General features: G+C 39.8%; 1 protein-coding gene across 2 annotated transcripts in view; it reads left to right on the forward strand.

The window, feature by feature from the left end:
- LOC129329206 (protoheme IX farnesyltransferase, mitochondrial) overlaps positions 1–20,967 on the forward strand; it is a 166,250-nt gene that overhangs the window by 104,218 nt on the left and 41,065 nt on the right. For both annotated transcript variants that reach the window (XM_054978664.1, XM_054978663.1), the window contains exon 5: positions 12,760–12,830. In XM_054978664.1, coding sequence (XP_054834639.1) covers positions 12,760–12,830 — 71 coding nt within the window. The remainder of the gene's footprint in view (positions 1–12,759; positions 12,831–20,967) is intronic.

The raw sequence follows: 20,967 nt of genomic DNA on the forward strand, positions 1-20,967 counted from the left end.
CTGCACGCTGCAAGAAAAGTTGCTGAACTGACTTTTGGGCAACTGATCTGCCATTATTAAGCTCCTTGTTGAATAGACCCAATAGCTTTCTAAGGATCCTCAGATTATTAAACGAGTAAACACGTTTTTATCTAAGCAGTTGTGAGTTATGCATTGTTTTGTGTTCCTTCACTGTCCTCAGAACAATCCACTATGCTCTTGCTGGACAGAATGGTGGATATAAAATTTTAGATTAATGACTAGGATACTGTTTAAATTCATACAATAGACTTTGCACTAATTCTTTTGAATTCAGTTTTCTTTCTTTGAACGGCTGGCTCCTGTGCCATAAATTTTTAAAATCTCTGTTTCAAATAGTTTTACAGTATGCAAAAAGTTTGGGCTTACAGAAATCATTTCATAGATCTTTGGATCTTGACCAAATGCTGAGATTTTAGAGGTATTCTGGTTCTCAGGTTCAGGTTTCATGGAATCCTTATCCTAATCATGTCCATGCCAACCCTTATGGATTTACCTTCTTCTGGGTAATGGCTTCCCCCAAACAAAATTCCCCTTCCTAACATTCTTCTTCTGTCACAGATCTCCATTTTAATTCACCTTTGATGAAAAGACTGTTAACGCTTTACTGCCTCCCAGTAACAAGCAATATTAAATTATTCTTGATGTTTCACAAAGAGTCCATCTTGCAGTGTATTAATGTAAAGGGAATTAATGTCGTTATGTTAATTTCCTTAAGTGGTTCCTAAGCTGAAAGTAATAGTCTTTGGAATCCTGTGTTTGGGGATTTGGGCAGTGGTATTTATTTGCCATCTTCTCTTTTAACTCTTCTCTGAGATTGATGGGCATCTTATCTTGGGGTTTGAGAGATGTGAATAGTATTGGAATGGCAAACAGTTCTTGGCAGCTTTCTGAAGACTGATGACACAGTGCCCTGACAACAAGTCTGCATGCTTGTGTTATCTAATGAGTCACTGTGGAGCTGTCAACTTGTTTTTTTCCTCTTGATGCAGGGGATGGAAAGGTGAAACTTGTTTTGTTTGATTCAAGTGTCATCGTAATGACCCTTCAGTTACCTTCTAGTTAATCAAAAAAGGGTGCATAACCACACTTACACCATTAAATATATGGTGTAGGCTCTAAGTAAAAGGCATATTTAAATTTGTCATTTGGTGGCTAATAAGCCTTTTCTTCAAAAATTGGTGGTTTTGCTCTAATTTTGAATGTTTGTTTAGTAAAATGCCTTCACTATGTTCCACAAAGGTCAGTCTTAAACATAAATGAGTAGAAAGTATTATTTAAAGAGAATCTAATAAGAAAGTACAGAAAAGTATAGGGCCATGTATGGCAATATTGTTGATTTAATAGCAGGCATACAATAGCTTGTGTTCTTAATCTTTTTTGAAATCTGTGCTTCAAATAGGAACATCTGACTCATTTTCTGCAGTAATTTAAAATGAATTAGAATTTTCTGTTTAAAACATTCCTCTTACATTATGTCCTGCATGTATCAACCGAAGGACCACTGCTGATGGTTTCTCAAGCATTATAGCATCTTGGATTATAAGAAACTAAGCATCTTGACTCTGATGTCTGAAAATACTTGAGGACGCGAATGTAAAAAAATTAGGTTTTGCTTTATAGTAGAAATTAGGATACCTCATTCAAAAGACCATATCATATTTTCCCAAAGCCCTATGAATAATGGAGAAAAGTTGTCAAAATGCCCATTAAACTTTGTATTGCAGATGATAGTTTCCCTTAAGTTCCCATATGTTAGAAATGTGATTTGAGACTCTCCTAATGGTATCAGCTATTAAATATTTTAAATGGAGGGGCCTTGCAGTCTGATTTTATTATTATTTTTAACGGGTAGGGAGCACTGTAAATCAAGTTTATTTTTCCTGCTATGATCCTCCTTGGAACTTTTGGACCACATTTCCGCTCTGTGCTGGCTTTGAGGTATACTAAATATTAATAAATGCCAGTGTCGCTTTACACCTTGGTTTATATTTCAGGCTTTTTATTGGTTGAATTACAGTAATCTCTAAGGGTGTTCGTAGTTATTCATTACCTGCTTTTCAACAGTTAACATGTTGCCCAGCTGATAAAATGGCTACATTAATCTGTTTAGGAAAATTAAATGACCACAAATATATGTTGTCTAATATAGGTTAACAAAAACAAAATATTTCCATAAGTCTCTTAATTTCAGACCAAGAAAGTTTATTTTAAGTATCTTTTGAAAATTAAATTGAGTACTAGATTAGCATGCAGAGGTATGTGAAATTAACATAGTATTTAAATAGCAGGTTAGTCTACTTCAGGCTGTTCTATGTGAAATCCAAGTTTGTTTTCCTAGTAATAAAAGAACTGGTACCAAATATCAAACTAGCAGAAAATAACAATACTGAGCATATGTGATGAGAATACATTTGCATAATATTCAGCTTTATCCTGTGACTTTCATTGTATTTTTCTCATTACATTTTTAGAGAACATTTAAATACTTTGTGCTTATTAAGTTTTGTGATAGGAACAAAGCTGTGATAAATTAATACTTAGTTGTTCATGGGCTGTGCGTCACAGTTGTGGGCATCGCACCTGTGCAAAGCCCCAATCTGGAAACTTCAAGGTGCAAAAATCCTTTTCCCTCTGCATCATAGCTCAGACTTCTCACTCCCAAGGGGGAGGAGGTTGTACCTCTCACTCAGTACTCTTGTCCACCACAGCAATAGCATCATTTGGGAACCTTCTCCTTTGGACAGTACTTCTCTTAGAGTTACTTCATTGTTTCTTTCTTCATCACAGCACGATGGGGGAGCGCAGAAACTCACGCTTGCTTCTCCCCACATTCCTTTCCCCCTGCTAGCTAGATGAGCAGGGCTGGGGAGGAAGCAGGTGAGGGGGGTGGCAAGCCTAGAGGAGACTGTTGCCCTCTGAATACACAAACACTTAAATTAATCTTTAGATTATTCTTGCTCATCTCCTAAGTATTTCATCACAGTTTATGTGAATGCTGTAAATATATTTAAATATGCTATGGTTATGATTCTTTGGTCTTGCAATTTGTTGAGCTTCTGTGACAGTCATTCCTAAATTATATGTTTTATTATGGGAGAAGGAAGCAGTAAAGCTTGGACATATTTTGTTGGATCTAGTGTACTGCTAAACCATAGGCTGGCATTATGAGAAAGCTTTGTGTGTTTGTGATTTCCCTTCATTCTCCTGTTGCACGCAGTGTTGTTCAGTTAGTTTTCCTTTTAGTACAAACAATTGTTTGGTCTTGCATCCAAACCTGTGAACTATGAGTTTCACTTTCCTTATGCATCGGGATTGCAAACCAACTTCCAAGTTATGATATAAAATCCTGGTTGGAGGGAAGTAAAGACATCACCTTTTGTGTTCCTATGTAACAGTAAACACCTGTTTGTGCTAAACTGGGATGCAGCAATTGATTTTGAGCATGTGAGCAAAGGAGGAACCTTGCAGTTACAGGATTCATTCTCTGAATCAGCTCTTTATGGGAAAGAAAGAATAGTGTAGTGAGCAAGATATTCTGTATGTTGCTTGTCTAGAATAATAATTTACAACACAATACCATAGTGCTGATATGTATGGTGCCTGGTTTCATATGACCTTCCATCTGAGTTGATCTTAGCTTGCCCTGTTCCATCTCCCTTCTTTGCATGAGTTTGGAAAAATTTAATATCTTTAATAGCCTCAATGTACTAACTTTGTCAATAAAAGGGGACCACTTATATATCATAAACCTTCGATGTGTACTCCATCTGGATGACATGCAGTTTGGGAGGGGGGCTGTAGAAGAGTGACAAATTAGTTCAGGGAGTTGGAGTTTTAAGCGTGACATACTTTTTGGACAGTACCTGCTTTGTTTCTGACATGAGCTTTAGTCTAAAGGCCCTGTTAAATTCCAGCCATATCACTTTGACATTTCAAAGTTGTTGAAATAATCACCAACTTGTCTACACTCCGTGTGGTTTGATATAGTTCAGATAACTGCAAGATATCGCATGGTGAAAGGTCTGCCAAAGAGACTGAGAAAACAGAAAAGGCATGAATTGACTGTGTTTGCCTTGTTGTCCAATTTCACTGAAGAGCTTTGGACCATACATTTCAAAAGGTAATTGTCTCCAGAGGTGCTGTATAAGGCAGAAGTGCTGGAAAACAGAACCAAAGTGCTAGAAAAGCAGTGTCTAACTGAAGATGTTACTGAAGACAAGTAAACAGAAGAGGGGTAGATGAGAGATGTACTTGGCCATAGGAAGCTGGACAAATATCCCTGCATTCTTCTATGTATATTTCTCTTTGTCAGATTTCATCCCAAATGGCACTGCTTTTTTAAAACAAAAATGAAACACATCAACAAGAGGAACAAACCTTTCATCCCCCTCCACCCCTGACACTCTTGCTTTACTTGGCTAATCTGACTGTTGAATTTTTCTCCCAGCCTTCCTGACTTCTCTAGTCGGAATCTGGCAAGGAGAAAAATACTTAGCACACCAGAGCGAGTCAGAGGAGGTTTTCCTGTCCTTACCCACATCCCCTATAGGTTTGTTTCAAAAGTGCTATTATCCATCATCATCCCTTATTGCTGAATAACAGGTATTATATTTAATTAATGTCTCCTAATTTCATATTTTTTCAGGCCTGGATTATCTCATATTTTGAGAGATGGCACTATAGGAAACATACAGTATGCAATTTTTCAAGTGTTAGGAATTTTCAGCTCAATGTTTTTATATTCAACACTGTTGGCAAAATAGCAAGGTGTAATTCCTTGAACTTTATAAAAGCTGAGACCACAGTGAATATCATTATACTTCCAGGAGAGAGAAAGTGTTAATTAAAGTAAGTGTTAATTAAAAGTCTTCTATATAAGGGGACATTTCTTTCTGAATTGATGGTATAAATCCTTTTTGTAGCTAATACTTCCTTGAAAGATGTGACTTTTTGATATTTAGTTCAAGAAAAAGGGCTGTAACTGCCTACAAGTTTCCAATTTGGCATTTTGTTGCAGTATAGCATGGTTTTAGATATGAGTTAATCTTGTTTCTAGTTTGACATTAATTTGGAGTGGAAATTGTTAAGAGAACTGCAACTAGAAAAGAGCTTCAGGCAAGATATTTTTCAGCTGTCGCAATATTCCAAAAGAACAGTTTCTAATCCCATTTGTTCTGCTTTATATTCACATCTCCAAGACAGGCAGGTGTTATGTGTGCCCTTTCTGATATCCAAATTTCTCTACTCTCCCTTCTGTAAGGTTTCCTTGCTTTTCCTTTGTTGAAATTCTGTGGGATGTTTCTAGCCATGCTTTAGCTCTGCTCCCTGTGGTACTAAAAAGATTGACTGATGATGATAGACAGTACCAATATAAAACCATTGTTCTGCTGTTTATACTATATTTCTGTAAGATAGTGAGAATGCATCTATTGGAATAATTTAGGTAAAACAAAATATTCTAGTTTCACATTTTTAATTGAATTTTAAATTACTTTAGTAATCCTTAATTTTGTTATTAAAAGAAACAAATAGGGGTATGCACAAGAAAAAAAATGGTACTCACCAAATACCGAATTCATTCTCCAGTTCAGTTTGGTAATAAAAAGCAAATTCGGTAAAATTAAGCCATTGTTTCCTATGGGAAACTGGGTATATACGGTGGCCGGGGGGGGGGGGGTCATTTTTGACCAAATTTCACCAGATTTGCGGGGGACCTACTCATAACTGTCCTTTAATGATCCGCTGTCCCCAAGTTTCATAAAGATTGGACCCTGAGGGGCCATTTTATGGCCTCCCAAAGAAGATACCCCAGCTACCTCCCATCTCCATTATTCCTTATGAGGAAAACTATCCAAGGGCTATCCAAAGAGCTGGAGATGACATTTTGCAAGCAAACTCTACCAAATTTGCATGACACCTACTCCTGAAAGTACACCCAATCACCACTAGGTAATTTAAGCTAAACTGAACCAAGCAACTCAGCAACGCCAGCCACAGCTGCTGGCGAAACATCAGGAACTACAATGCCAAGACCACGGCAATACAGCCCGGAAAACCCACAACAACCAACCCAGCAAACATCCCCCCCAGAAGAACAACAACCCTGAACCAACAACAATTGAACACCAAATCAAACTAATGAACAGTATAAAGAAACAGCACCCCAAGCACCAACAACAGGGGGGAAGCCCCCTCGAAGAACAGCCAGAAAAAACAGAGGTGAATTTAATAAAATTAACTGAAACTGTGAAACACCTACAACACTCATAACAGGATCACCCACAACAGGGTAAAAAAAAATAGACCCCCCCCCCTCAGAAGAACAAGCAGCAAATGAACAGTAAATATAACCAACTTCAAACCAAAGCACCCCCTCCACACAAAAGCCCAACCAAAGCACCCCACACAGCAAAAAAGTAGCTTTTAAAATGCAAAGTAAAAAAAAAATCCTTTTGCCTCCCCTTCAACCCTATCCCTCCCAGAAACTAGGCCAATCCCTTCCCCCCCAAAGAAAAACTAGTGAGTCTAACAACTGTCAAACAGACAGCAGCAGAAGTCCTCCAGGTGCAGCAAGTCTCAGCAGGCAGCAGCAGGAATCCACTCACTCCAGGTCAGGATCTAGTTGCAATTCAAAGCAGGCCAGAGTCCCAGACCACAATGAGAGAGAGCTAATAGCCAGCAACAGCAAGCGGGCAGTGTCTTTCAGTCTTCAGGCCAAAGCAAAATGGAGGCTGTTCTGAGGCAAGTCTGCCTAATTTAACTCCTTGCAGGCCAGTTTTAAAAAGGCACTCTCCTGCTTGAGACTCCCATTGGCCAGAGAAGGAGACCTCCTGCAAGGATTGGCAACTCCCTCCACCCTCTCTCCATCCCCCTCCTTTCTGCCTCTACCTCACTCCCTTCTCCCTTCTTTCCCCTCCCATTGGGTTAAAAAAGGCAGGGGTTAAAAAATTGGGTTAAAAAAGGCAGTGTTTCTTTGCTGTTCCTTAGCAAAGGAATAGCAAGGAGCAGCCTAACCGCAATTTCTGAAGTTTACCAGATTTTATTGAATAAATTTGGTAAACCAAATCTGGTTCAGTAATCCCTGTTAAATTCGGCAATACCAAATTTTACCAAATCAGGTAAAATTCAGTATTTTAACCAAATACTGAACCTGAATCACACACCTCTAGAAACAGATCCTTGTGTCTTTGAAGAAATTTTGTTTCCATGGCCATGGATATTAAATAAATGAGCTCTTTGGTTGACTAAGATGTGTTTAAAACTGAAATATAAATTGTCTCACAGATATAATAATTTAAATCAATATGGTAAGATGATCATTCTTCCCAGCTTTGAAACAGAATATTAAAAGTAAACATTTTCTGTTCATCCTAAGAAATATTACATAATGCCCTAAAAGAATTATCATCCCTGTATTTGACAATTTCCATTGGCATAGGGCAACTTGCCTTCCCCTCCTGCTGCAGCCCAAAATGTCCCCTGAAATGCTGCATCGGTAACCACCACCGATGAGGAAGTGCATGAAGGGAGAGTTGATCTGCAGCAGGAGGGGGAAAGTGACAAATTAATTCCTGTCCACTGATGTTTTTGTCCTTTCTTACATGTGTGGATCCGAAAACCGTTTCCATTGGAAAATAAAATGCAAAGATATAAGTAGATAGATACAGTGTTGGGTTTGTTTTAGGAGTGGCCTTTATTGATTGCTTTGAACAGAAATCTTAGGGAAGTGTATCACCATAATTCCATTTCCAAAAAGCTTAATTGCTAGAAATGGTAGTACTTAGCAAAGATCCTCCCCCTCTTATGAATTTTGAGTATGCATTTTCACTTATGGCAGCTGCTGCTCTTCATAATAACTGCAATTCATATAATTGCTGTAATACTTAATAAGAAGTATTTTCTAAACTTCACCAGAAAACAACAATAAGTATTAGGGACCTTTAGCTCTTTGGGTTTTAGAAGCTAAATAATAGTCAATTACATGCAAAAGTGTAGTCAAACAGTGGAGATCTCTAGTGACCTTCGGTTCTTCTGAGTAAAGTTATTATCTTCCCCATGAATTTGCATTATCACTAGTTTATACTCAAGAGTGTTTTGGGAACGTATTCCCACAGACAGCAGCAACTGTATCTGGCAGTTTCACTCTTCTTGCGTAGCAACTTTGAGATAGGAAAAGTTAGGAAAGTTTCACATGTAACACCTGCACGTGTACATATTTTACATCATGTATTTTCAGCATGTATTCTCTGAGAAGCAAAGACTGATTACAGATTCCCAGCATGCTTATATGAAGTGAATTGCATGGATGCATGTGAGCTTTGTCACATCGCCCATAGACTTAACTGTATGCCCACCTCACTACATATGTCCCAACTGAAGAGGCTTACTTCTAAAATCACAGTTTCCTCTAAAAAGACTACCTTAGTGTTGACTTGGAGGTCATTTGTCAATAGACTGCCTTTGAATCTGGTCCGATATTCTATGAAGTCACAAATATAGGTGGCAACTTTTTAATTTCATGGTGGTGCCATTTGCCAGAAAAAGCTGGAGTAAGGGCTGCCAGCGCACTCATGCTTTACAAGGAGCATGGCAAAAGTTCTCTTCCTGTAACGGTGGTTATGTCCCACTCCAAACAGGAACACAAGCATTCCTCAACAGCTAAAATCATTGCCTAGGACTGCCCATGGAAAAACATCCTTCCCCCCCCCCCACTTTTCATCTGTAGTTTCCCCATTCTTTCCTTCCTTCTGTTTTTCTATCTTTTAAAGAGCCTTAAGAATGAAGGAAATTGTGGTGACACTAATGTGACCCACCTTAGATTGAGCCATGACTCAGTTGTGGGTTACGACCCACCAGTTGAAGATTTGAGGACTTTTTAGCCTAAGATCTAAATATGATGGATACATAAACATAAATTTTATATTTTCATTGTGAAATGTGTACATTTTCAAACAGTCTTTAATACTTTAGTAAACATAACAAGTGAAGGCCAGTGCTAAGAAAACTGATGAGAAACATATGATTTTATGTAACGCTAAACTGTAATATGACAGTTAAACTCACACTTAGGACCACAGAATGTAATTACTTCGTCTCATTGATGAAAGCTGTGTAAGGGGAATGATCTGTAGCAGCAGTCAACCACAAAGTCCTATTTTATGTGGTTTTTCTTAACATCATGTTTTAAATATTTATCTCTGCTGATTTAAAAGTTGTGTACGGTCTCAAAATTGCTGCCAAATTATGTCACTTGATGGTGTTCTGTTGCTGTAGATTTAACCCTGCGTCTGTCCTCCTGACATCTAGATTGCCAAAATTGTATAGAAGACAATATTCCGCCTCAGCCAAATGAAGTGATGCATTCAGACTTCCTGAGGAAACGGCCTCTTGTGAGCAGCTAAAATATTTATTTATACAGGACTCATCTTACTGAATTTGTTGTTTGCTAAAACAAGCAAAACTCTGCAGGCTGTAATGAGATAATCTAAAATTGAGTCTTACCCCCTGCTTGGATCTGGAGATGAACTGTATTTGAGATACATTTTAAAGGGGAAATGAGGTGTTTTTTTTAAAAACATCTGGGGGAAATATGGAAAGTCTGATAACTGGTTATTGCTGGCCTATATTTGCATGTAAAGTGGCTGTGTTAACTATTTTTCTTATACAAATCTATCTCTATGTGCATATGTATTATGTGTGTGTGTATAAACACACACATACGCACATTTAAAGTACAGTAAATGTAAATAAGGAACCAAATGAAGAACTGTAAAATTAACAAATATTCCCAAGGAATATATTTCTGTTAATCTCCATTCTGCTCACAACTGCAACTTTGTGAAAAGGCAAATTTCGTTATATCACTTACATCCGAAATACATTTGTAATACAAATTGCCTGTTGGTTTTTGCAACTGGTTCTCCCTCAAGGCATCCCCAGTTTGTCCACTGTTCCATCTACCGCATGTTCTGCTGGATTCTGGTTGGGCAAAAGTGTGGTTTCATCTGGCAAGATAGATAGTAAGGGTTTTTTTTAATGATGATATGTGTGCGTTCACCTTTCTTCCATCGGTTGATAGCAAGTTATATTTCCACCATCTCCATTAACATATTATATATAAAAAGATGATCAGCCTCCTTTGGCTCTTTTTGTCCCAGGAGCCAGACACAAAAGCTACTGCATAATAACAGCCAACTCTCCAGTAAAAGAGCAAATCAAGGTGTACTCACGGTGAAATGCAGTGATGTGCGAGTTTTCCCTTTGAACACACAAACCGACCTGAGTTCGGTGAAAGTTGATGGGAGAATATGCAGTTGTAGCCAAGGACATAAGTCTGAAACCTGGACACACTACAACGAGATAGAATAGAGGGGCATGGGAGTTCCCCCCCATACACCCACACCCACACACCTGTTAGTAATCTTGAACAATAAAAAGTAAACAAATCTTCAGATTGGTGGATAGGGATTTCCAGTTGCAGCCAGAAACACATGCCTGCCTATGATTGAAGAATGCAAGCTGTAATTATTGATACGATGTAAGCTCTTGATGCTTGACTGAAGTTAGACACATCTGTTTCAGTCAGTCATAGATGAGGCTTTGGTGTATAGTTCTGTATCGATCACCTTTCATGCCAAGCAGGAAATCATCTTGTTTACCCCAACTTTCAAGCTCAAGGTGACATCATTCTTTCCAATAGGTAAAGCCTGCTTCTTGTTTAAAAAATGAGTTAAGCTTCAAAGAAAAACTGATGTGGGAATATTTTTTGTCAGATTTGTATCGGTCAACTGAATTACGATATACTGAATTAGAGAATCTCATTAACAAAGGATATGAAAGGAAAATGCATTGGCATTTGAATCGGGCTGATGTAAAGATGAGGATTGGGTGAGGGGAAAAGCGTAGTTAACTAGAAAGGCAATTTACAATACTTTAGTTGATGAGATATCATTGACTTTTGTTTCGTAGTACTATACTGTTGTAAATGGCCAGTGAATCTCCAGCATAGAGTTTCAGAATTAATTAGATTTTTTTAAAAGTCTGGAGACTTATTACTTGTGCTAATTACAGCATTTTCCAATTATACAGATGACTTCTTCTAAAATACTAATGTACTTTAGTGAGCTTTTATGTTTTATTTCTAAGTAGTACTAGACACCATTCTGTCTATTGAAAATTACTGCCTTCAACCAGGAACAGATTCACAGATTTTGAGACTCTTCTCCCCTCCCCATTCCCCTTAAAATGCCGAGCCCCCACCCTGCTTTCACAGAAGTGTGGAAACCACAGTATTGAGCACCTGTCCCACATCTGCATGCTGCAAGTTCCTGCATCCACAAGCCCTGCTGTCTCTGCTGCATTTTAATAGATACTGTGTACCGTGTATAGGGTTTTTCCCCCCTTTTTAACTTGGTGGCACTGCCTAGCAGCCTGGCAGAAACTAGCTGATATTGCTATGCTATTTGCTGCTGTCAGCAGCTGTTGACAGCTTCTTACTGCGGAAGCTGGTTTTGCCTTCTGCTAGTTTCAGACATTAAAGAATGCCATTCTGTTCCTTGTTTTAGGTCCTCTGTTACTCTTGTTGGCCACATGGTCACACTAGAAGCTTATACGAAGAGTCAATTCCTTCTAAAGAGGTTGATGCCTACTGAAGTTTGTTCACTGCTGACAAGTTGCTTTTTACTCTGTGTCATTTATATATTTAAAGTAACATTGGAGATTTATTCTCTATTTCAGTTCTTCTGTTTTAATATGTAGTGTATGTATGTGTATAACTCCTCTCCTAAAGCCAAATAGGGAGGGAGAGCTCACAGTATGATGGAACTCTTCACATAGTCAAAATTTACAGTTCCGCTAAGCTGCCATCATGGTATCTAATACAAACATCTCTGGCCTCTCTGTTGATAATGAAGGCTGCAGAACAAGGCTGCTCATAGCTGAAATAGGATTCTCTGTCTACTCAGGGGAGTTTCTAGATATGCAGGAGGGGAAAGCTTTGTAAATTAACTAAAAGGGGAAAGAGGGGAATCAGCCTGAAAGGGACTGAAAATCCTCTATGAAGGATGGGATGTTGAGAGCAGATGAGTGTTAGTTAAACCCGAAAGGAGGTAGGGTGATTAACCTGCATTTCAATGGTAAGGGAATTTCCAAACGGTTTCTCTGCCCCCCACTCCTGTGATTCCCCAGCCTGTATTAAATAGTTCCATATGAAGACTTCATTAGTCAGTGCTGTCTTCTAATTCAGTTGAAGTAGCACTTTTCAGATTTGATTGATTCTTAGTTGGATCACAGCTTTCCAAAGTTGGGTGTTCTTGAAAACATTTCGAAAGGAATCTTTGAATGAAGTGTGTATGATTCACAGTGATTATTCGGTGCTAAAAAAAATTAAGTTCAGAACTTCTTTTATAATGCATGCATCTCTAAAGCTATGCCAAATTTGTCAACCAGAGAACCTTGGGGGAGGGGGTTGTTACTTCAAATGCTTGACTAGATAACTGGTTCAAAATAATTTTTTTTATACTGTGGGTAGGGCTTTCCCCCCTCATTAAAAGAAATGCCAAAAGTTTTAGCGTTGACTTTCAAAGTGAATGTAAAATAGTTTGCTGTTTCAGTTGCCTTTTGGAATCTTCTCAAATGAAGACCAAAGCACCTGCAAAAACAGTCAGTCTGTTCTATGGTTCGGATGGTCTCTGGCATCCCTTAAAGTCATCTTTATTCTTCTTCTTTTCTTCTCTGTAGTTCTTTGAGGTTCCATTTGACTCAAATATGAACAGGACAAAAAACAGACCCCTGGTGCGAGGACAGATCAGGTAAGGCTGTGCACACCTGCTCTACAGAATGAGTAATGAATCTTATTGTTCCTTTTATATATTTCTCCAGACTTCTGACTTTCCTTGTGTTTAGATAAGTAAATATGTCAACTTAAAGAACAAAAGACCTGGGAAAAGATACCATTTTTTTGTGCTTTGATGACTCTGAAAGCTTATAATGCCACATGGGAAGCCTATTGGCTTGCCCTCTCATCATGTTCAGTAGATATTGTACAAGGGCCTTTGTAGTTGTACAAATTAAGAGTTGCATGTTTCCAGGTGTTCCTGTGTAATCTCTCAGACAAAGTAAGCTATGTACTGCAGTTTTACAAGCAAGCAGCTGACCCTAGCTGTGCAGTGTTAACTGCCAAGAAAGTAATTATGGATCACCCACAGTCAAAAGGATTTTTTTTGGTGAAAAAAATAAGATCTGTAAAGGTTCATCTTGGCCTTCTATCCTAGATCCTTTGTAGCGAAGGGAGAAGACAGAACCTGAAAGCTTGACATGCTGGTGGTGTTGGCTGCTTTTCCACCATCATCTCCCCATGTGGTGAATGTTATTTGTGGTATACAAAGTACAGTTCCCAAAATATCAGCTCTAGCTCTCCCAGGGTAAGACTTTGCTGTGTCTTTGACAGTAAAAACTGAAGCTACTGAAGTGTAAGTGACATCAAAATTACACTCTAAATGCGTCAACAAAATGGCACTGAATCAAATGGGAAAGATCTTGCCATGGTGCATACCCTGCTAACATCTAGATTAACTTACTGCAATGTACAATATGTGGGGCTGCCCTTGAAGACTGTTTGGAATCTACAGTTGGTACAGAATGCTTAGGCCAGAATGTTGACCGGGGTGGGTCATAAGGACCATATTGGTGGTGGAAAGTGCCGTCAAGTCATAACTGACTTATGGCAACCCCTGCTGGAGCTTTCAAGGCAAGAGACTGAGGTGGTTTGCCATTGCCTGCCTCTGCAACCCCATCCTGTTACTAACAAGGCTGACACTGCTTAGTCAACCCTGCTTAGCTGACCCTGCTTAGCTTCCAAGATCTGATTAGATCAGGCTTGCCTGGGCTATCATATATTACTCTGGTCTTGTTCCATCTACACTAGTTCCCAATTTGATTCCAGGCCCAATTCAACATGCTGGTATTGACCTTTAAAGCCCTATATGGCTTGGGGCCAGCAAACCTAAAGGACTGTCTTCTCCTATATGAACCTACCCTTCTACTCTGGTCATTTTCAGAGACCGTGCTTCAGGTGCCGCTAACATCTGAGGCTAGACGAGTGGCAACCTGAGTAAGGGCATTCTCAATTGAGGAGCCAAAACGTGGGAACTCCTTCCTCAGGGAGATTCATCTGTCTCCTTCTATTATTGTCTTCTGCATACTCCCAATAATAGTTATTATTGGCCCTCCTCCCTGGTTGTAGAGTTATTTGTATTTGTTCACTTAAATGTTTTTTATTGAATTATGTTATATATACTTAATTTTAAATGCTGTTTTAATGTTGAAATGTTTTGATGTTTGCTGCCTTGGGGATCCTATTTGGGTGTAAAGGTGGCATAGAACTGTTTCAGATACATAAAATAAAATGCAACAGATGTATCTAAAAATAATAATAGGAAGTATTTCCCTTAGTCATACATCATCCATTAGTACTACAGTAGCGTAGTAATTAAGTGGCTGAGGTTCAAGTCAGCACTCTGCTGGTTCAACTCCCACTACTGCCATGAGCCCAGCAAGTGGCCTTGAGTAAGCCACTCCTCTCAGCCCCAGCTCCCCAGCTGTATTGGGGGGAATAATAACAACACTGACAGTCGCTCTGGGAATGGCACTAATCTGCCCAGGATATAAGCACACGGTTATGTTGTTGTTGCTGCTAACTTTGTAATCTCCTCTCCCCAGCAAGCAGGCTCAGAGCAGATCACATCAGTTTAAAATTACAGAAATAAACAATTAAAACAAAACTGGTAGCATAAAAGAGTCAGTCACAACTCTCTCAGAGCTCTCTCAGCCCCACCCACCTCACAGGGTGATTGTTGTGAGGATAATAACACACTTTGTAAAGCGCTCTGAGTATGGCATTAAGTTGCCCTGAAGGGTGATATATAAATTGAATGTTATTATTAATACTATTATTATATTATTTTAATTGTTATTTTATGTTTTTTATATTGTTACCCAGAGCCACTGGAAAAATCCAGTACCCCAAAATACCTTAGGGTAAGATAGCCATTCCAAGTCCTCTTAGTTTGTCCCTGGCAGTAGGATTCCAGGCAGGGTTACATGAGGAAATTGTTCAGGAAGTGTCCATTCTACTAGGAAAGGTTTTTTCCTCTGTACCCGCCCCCCAATTTCTAACTTGCCCTTTCCCTCAAATCATGCATTGCAACAATGCATTATTATGAATACTTAGTTGGATCCAAAACACCATTAGATGTAGGTAGGGAATGTTTAGCAGTGTGTCTACCCGTGAATATAAGCTGAAGTTGGGCTTCCTGCCTTAGAGAGTGCCTCTTTGTTGCCCTTATGAGTAGGGTAAGAATTGGGCAAGGGAGAAGTCACTGACTGAGGTCAGCAAGTTTTACCTCCGTCTCCGTAGCTGGGCCTCAGCGGATTGGAAAGCCTAGCCCAGCCACACTGGACCTAGCAAAATGAGCAGCAGTGACAAAAATAACAGAAAGTACTACAGGCTGAGGTTATGTTTTCTGTGGCTATCTTCCCACTTTGTGTTTGCTCTGACATTAGGCTTACTGAGACTTCAGTGGGGACAGCTTAGCAATTCCAGTCCACATAGCTAGCCAGGCCGGGCTCCTGGGGAGGGAGGTGAGTCACACTTGAGACATTGTTTGGGAAGCTTCATCTCAGCTGAGCTCCAGTCCAGTCCAGTTTTACCAGTCTCAGTTGAGCTCCAGCATGTGTGGGGTGTCTGCCATTGCATTTCCTTCTCCTGTTGGGGGAATTGGGCAGCTTCTGTCCATTGCACTAATGGAAGAACTGTTGTAGTTAATGTAAAGCTCATCTGCATTAACATAAAGCTCATCTGCCAGCAGGAAGAGACACTTCCACTGGGGCAAGTGAGCTTATGTCAATGGATGCACACCTTTGGATCCAATTCATGTCACTGTACTGAGCAATGGAATTGTGTCTCTACTTGTTGCATTTTGTAGTGTGAGCATAACTTCTGAAGACTGTATTTTCTGAAAATAATTAGGTAATTGAATGTTGGCTGCTATTTTCCATTAGAAGGCCTTTATAGAGTACGGCTAAAGACTACACATTCTTTCAATTTGTGTAAAACATTGCCACTTCATCTTTTTCCTTATTCCCCCCTATATAATTACTATTTTATGATTTATCAGACTTCTGCTGGTGATATTTTTAAAAAAGAACTCTTAAACATATGTCACATTTTGTGTGCTCTCACTGACCCATGTATACAAATAAAAAGTCAGCATCCCATGGGGCTCCTGTTTGAACAGAAACTTAAAACAACCTTGATTTTTTATTTGTATGTCTGTTTAGTTTCTTAAAGTATTGAATTCCGGGGCGGGGGGGGGGGGGTCACACTACACCTTATTTGCAAACTATAAACTAAAGCCCTTATTCATAAACTATTCAACAAACAATTTTCAGATAGCATTTCCATGATTTGTGCCAAGGATTATTTATAACAAAATTACATTTTCCCTTAGGCATCTGTGAACAGTTGGTCCTATTTATTTCTGTGTTTTATCCATCATCTTTGGAGGACTGGAAAAAAGTGATGGATGAAATTACATGAAAATTGAAACAAAATAGTAAATCAAGCCCTGGGGGTAAACTCACTCTCATTGTAAATAGAGTACTTTGGTAAACTTGTTCCGATTTGTTCAGTAAGATGGTGCTAATTACAGATTTCTAACTTCAGTTAATCTTATTTTAAAAACATGGGGAATATTCTAATGAGGACATCTGTTGAGCACACAATGAGCCAAAATCTTGGCATAGCCAGAATTCAGTGAAATGAAGGTTCACCATGCCTGTTTGGGCCCTAAACGGCATGATTCTTTAAGAAACAGCCCAGCATGAAGCACAGGAGCACTCCCGGGAGTTGCACAATGAAATCATTCCTGGGAGTGATGTCACACCATATAGGGAGCATGCCCTGGGAGGCCCGTTCCTGCACCTTTCTCCCCCCTCCCCTCCCCACCAACCAGGTGAATGGTAGCAGAGACGGAGGCTGGGAATGGGGGGTCTCCGCTCCCACCGGGGGACCATCAACCCTAGTCCTAAATGAAGTTGTCAGAACTAATGGTACAGTTACCAAAGGGAAAACTAAACTTCAAATGAGCACAGCATAGCCTCACATTTATGTGGGAAATCCAATGACACATATCATTGTGAGGGTCCCAGGAGTTCTCCGGAGCTTTGCACCCTGCCTGTTGATGCCTTAAATGGACTGATTCTTTAAGGATCAGCCCAACACGAAGCGCGGGAGCATTCCTAGGGGCTGCACAATGATGTTACTCCCAGAAGTGACATCATCACACTGCGCCAGGAGCATGCACATGCGAGGACATCCAAAAGGTGAGTGCCAGGTCTTCCCTGGTGACCTGGCAACCCTATTTAGGACAAATAAGTAGATGTACAAGTTTCCAAGCTTGAAATGTGTCATTCTTCTCTGAGGAATCCCATTTGGTTAAACTTGTATTAACCAAACTTAAAACTTTATTATTTCTATACACACACATGCCTTGCTCTGTCACTTAATGGTCATTCTGTGGGCCCCCAGGCAATCAGTCATCAGTCTATCTATCTAACTGTCAACAGCTAATTTAATGTTCTTTAAGTGTCACTTAACTTTGAATGATGTTAGTTTGAGTCCTCATAGACTTCAAGCTAGACATCAACTGACACTATTTCTTCAGCTGCCAAAATAACACACTGCAAGAGATGCAACCCTTTGCTGTGTAATTTCCCAATGTTGTTTGAACCTTTTTCTTTTCTGATTAAATAAACCTTGTCTTTGGTTATATTGAATTCTAGTCAAAACAGCACAGAGATGGGTAAAATGTGTTTAAAAGGCTGGTGTCTTAAATTCTGGGAACCATTCCAAAAAAGTTTGGGATGTGTACAAAGAGATCTGTATGTCTTCAAAGCATTGCTGCTGGTTTTTGTGCTACGTTTGACTCACATTGTATTTAATCCTGGTCCAGTCTGTTCTCATCCTTTTAGTTTTAACCCCTTGTTACAGTAAATCTAAGGACGCCTACTCAGTAAGGAAATGCTCTGACACACCCTACTAATTTTGCACAGGATGCTTAGCTGGGAAAACAATTGCCAACAAAACTGGTACCCAGAACCCAATGAATCTTCTGCGGCTGCTTTCTCATGTATCTTTCATTGTTTACTTCCAGTGAAACAAGTGGGCAATCAGCCCCTTGCTGTGGCGGACCCTCAGAGCGGAATTCCATTACTCCTCATACTCATTTTTATTCTTTCCTCATCCCATTTAAAAGGGGTCAAGATTCTTTTTAAATTCTGTAGATATTTTTAAGGGATCTTTTGACTCCCTCTTTTTCTTTTGTAAAAATTGTTTTAGTTAGATTTGTATAATGTTTTACTGGCATCTACTACTGTACACTTTCTCTCTATGCAGAACTACTCCAGACAGGGTGCAGTGAAGAGAGAGAATAGGACCAAATCACCCTTTCCCTTTATCTATCTGCAGAGTTGCACTTGTGGAAGAGGGAGGAGCTTGAACCCCTTCCTTCTCCTCTTTCCAACTATTCTGACTATTATTCCACTTTCTTTAGAGTAAACTTTCTGGGGACCAGAAGGGACTGCTAGGAGGAGCAGAGCACCACAAATATCTGCATTCCTTCCACTGATTTATCTGCTGGATCCAATCCAGTATGCTAAAGCCTCTCATGATTAAATATAAAACATTTGTTGAAAATAAAGTATTTGTTCCAGTGTGTTGATAAACATATTGAATGATTTCCTAAAAGGATTAAATATTTTGCTGCAAAATTTATGCTTGCATTTTGTTGGCTGTGCAAAATTCCCAGGGTTATTTTTCCTGGTATGCCATCTTGATGTTTTTCATAGTTGTTAATAACAATTGATGGCATTACTAAAAACCAGGACATGTCTGCAGTTTGACATTTATGGCTTCAGGTGTCAACTATGATCACTTTTGAAACCAATAAACTGACAACTGCTGAGAGTCTGAGAGAAAAGACCCTCAATCCACTTCAGGTTAGTGTTTTACAGGCTTCGGTCAGCAGAGAGCAGCATTAGAATTTCTGAACCATTGCTGCTGTGGCTGTGTTCAAGAGTTGTTAAAACAGGCTACACCAGGGATCCCCAACACGACATCCATGGGCACAGTAGCATCTACCAGTACTTCCCCAGCATCCACCAAGTTATCAGAAAGTGGGTGGGCCTCTGTAAGGCAGGGCTTGTTACTGGCTGCCCTCATTCAATGAAAGGTTTGGCTGCAATAGCAGCTGCAGCCACAAGAGGATCACAAGGACTGGTAATCACCTGGTCTTGTGGTTCTCTTCCCCCTTTGGGCTTCTCTTTTTATTCTTCCCTTCTCTTTCTCCCATGTTTCCCCTACCCATGAGGTTCCCATAATTTCTTCTTATACCCTTTTTGTTTGTTTGGGTTTGTGGTTTTTTTGCAAAGTAAGGCGGGAGGTATTGTGTTTGGCTTCACCTTATGTGGAAGCCATTTTGGGGTAGTGTTCACCATCCCCTCTCAAAAATCCAAAGGCACCTGCAGGCTCAAAAAGATTAGGGACTCCTGAGCTATATGTTTTGAATGTTTAAATTGAACGTACTTTGCAACATATTGAAGTTTGAGTTTGGTGCAGTGAAACTTAGCTGGCCAAATCAAGCAGTTTTCAGTCAAATGACTCATGGATTGCAAAACTGTTCTGTGTTATCTTAGACCTAGTGCCAATTATAGTGGGCTGGGGCAGTATCCCCTTCATGGAAACCCTTCATACCTTATCCATTAGCTCCATAATTTTATCCAAGATTCACTGTACTGTATGTGAAGGAAACCACTTTTCCTGCTAGCAAAAAACAGGCATTATCCAATCAGAATAAGTGAGAAACTCCAAAGAGCTACTTAGGCATGACCTAAATAAAGGCTTGATTGAGCTTTTAAACTGGTTTAAAATAGTAGGATTCTGTGCCAGGTTACTATCTGCTTTTGAAAGTTTCAACAAGTTGGAATGTAGTTTGTCATAACACCCAGCATCCAGCGTCACCATATGAAAAAATGCTAATTTGTACACCTTTTGGTTGCAGTTTTGCATTAGGTATTTAGACAAGAGCCCATAAGCTAAGTATGTGCCACCAAAGTTCAAATACTGAAAGTCTCCCTTCCAGTTTTTGAACCTTCAGAAGAAAGTGCTTATGTATTTATATTTTTTCTGTCACTTGTGAATGTTGAAGCCTTGATTTTGTTTTTTGCAGTAGTTGTTTTCTGTGTCAGATGCCATATTCCTTGCTGCGCAGCCCTAGGTTAGCAATTGCATTTCCTCAAAAGTTGTCCCTCTGTCTTTAATGGTACAGTAGAGAGAGGTCTGAAAGGAACATCTTCTATTACCTTAGAATAGGGTTGCCAGGTCCCTTCACTCCCCCAGTGGGAGATTGGAACACTGTCTCTTACCTCCCCTCCTTCTCCTTGTGTGCATCTTGCGTGCGCGCACTCCCGGCTGGCATGATGATGTCACTTCCAGGAAGTGACATCATCACATGGGTCAAAGGGAAGCCTGGGAGCACTCCCATGCTTGTGAAGGGCTGAATTGCCCTCCGGTGGGGCCCAATTTGTGCCGAAACAGGCTCGCTATGGGGTGTGGGAGCGTGCTGCGCTGCCTGGGGGTGCGCTGTGCTGCCAGGGGGTGCCCCATAGGGGTGCCCCCTGCTGGCCTGGTAAGTGGGGGCAGAGGGTGGGAGGTCAGATCAGGGGATCCCGATGGGGGAATGGCAAGCCTACCTTAGAAGCATAGACAAACCAGATAAAACTACTGAATTTTACCCTGTTGTGGAGTTAAAGGCTGTTGAGCTCTGAAGTACAGCTAACTCAATTCACTTCAGCCTTCTAAATAGGTGTTATTGGATAACTAGTTTAAAG

This window comes from Eublepharis macularius, chromosome 4 (genome assembly GCF_028583425.1).
Source record: "Eublepharis macularius isolate TG4126 chromosome 4, MPM_Emac_v1.0, whole genome shotgun sequence".
NCBI classification, from domain to species: domain Eukaryota; kingdom Metazoa; phylum Chordata; class Lepidosauria; order Squamata; family Eublepharidae; genus Eublepharis; species Eublepharis macularius.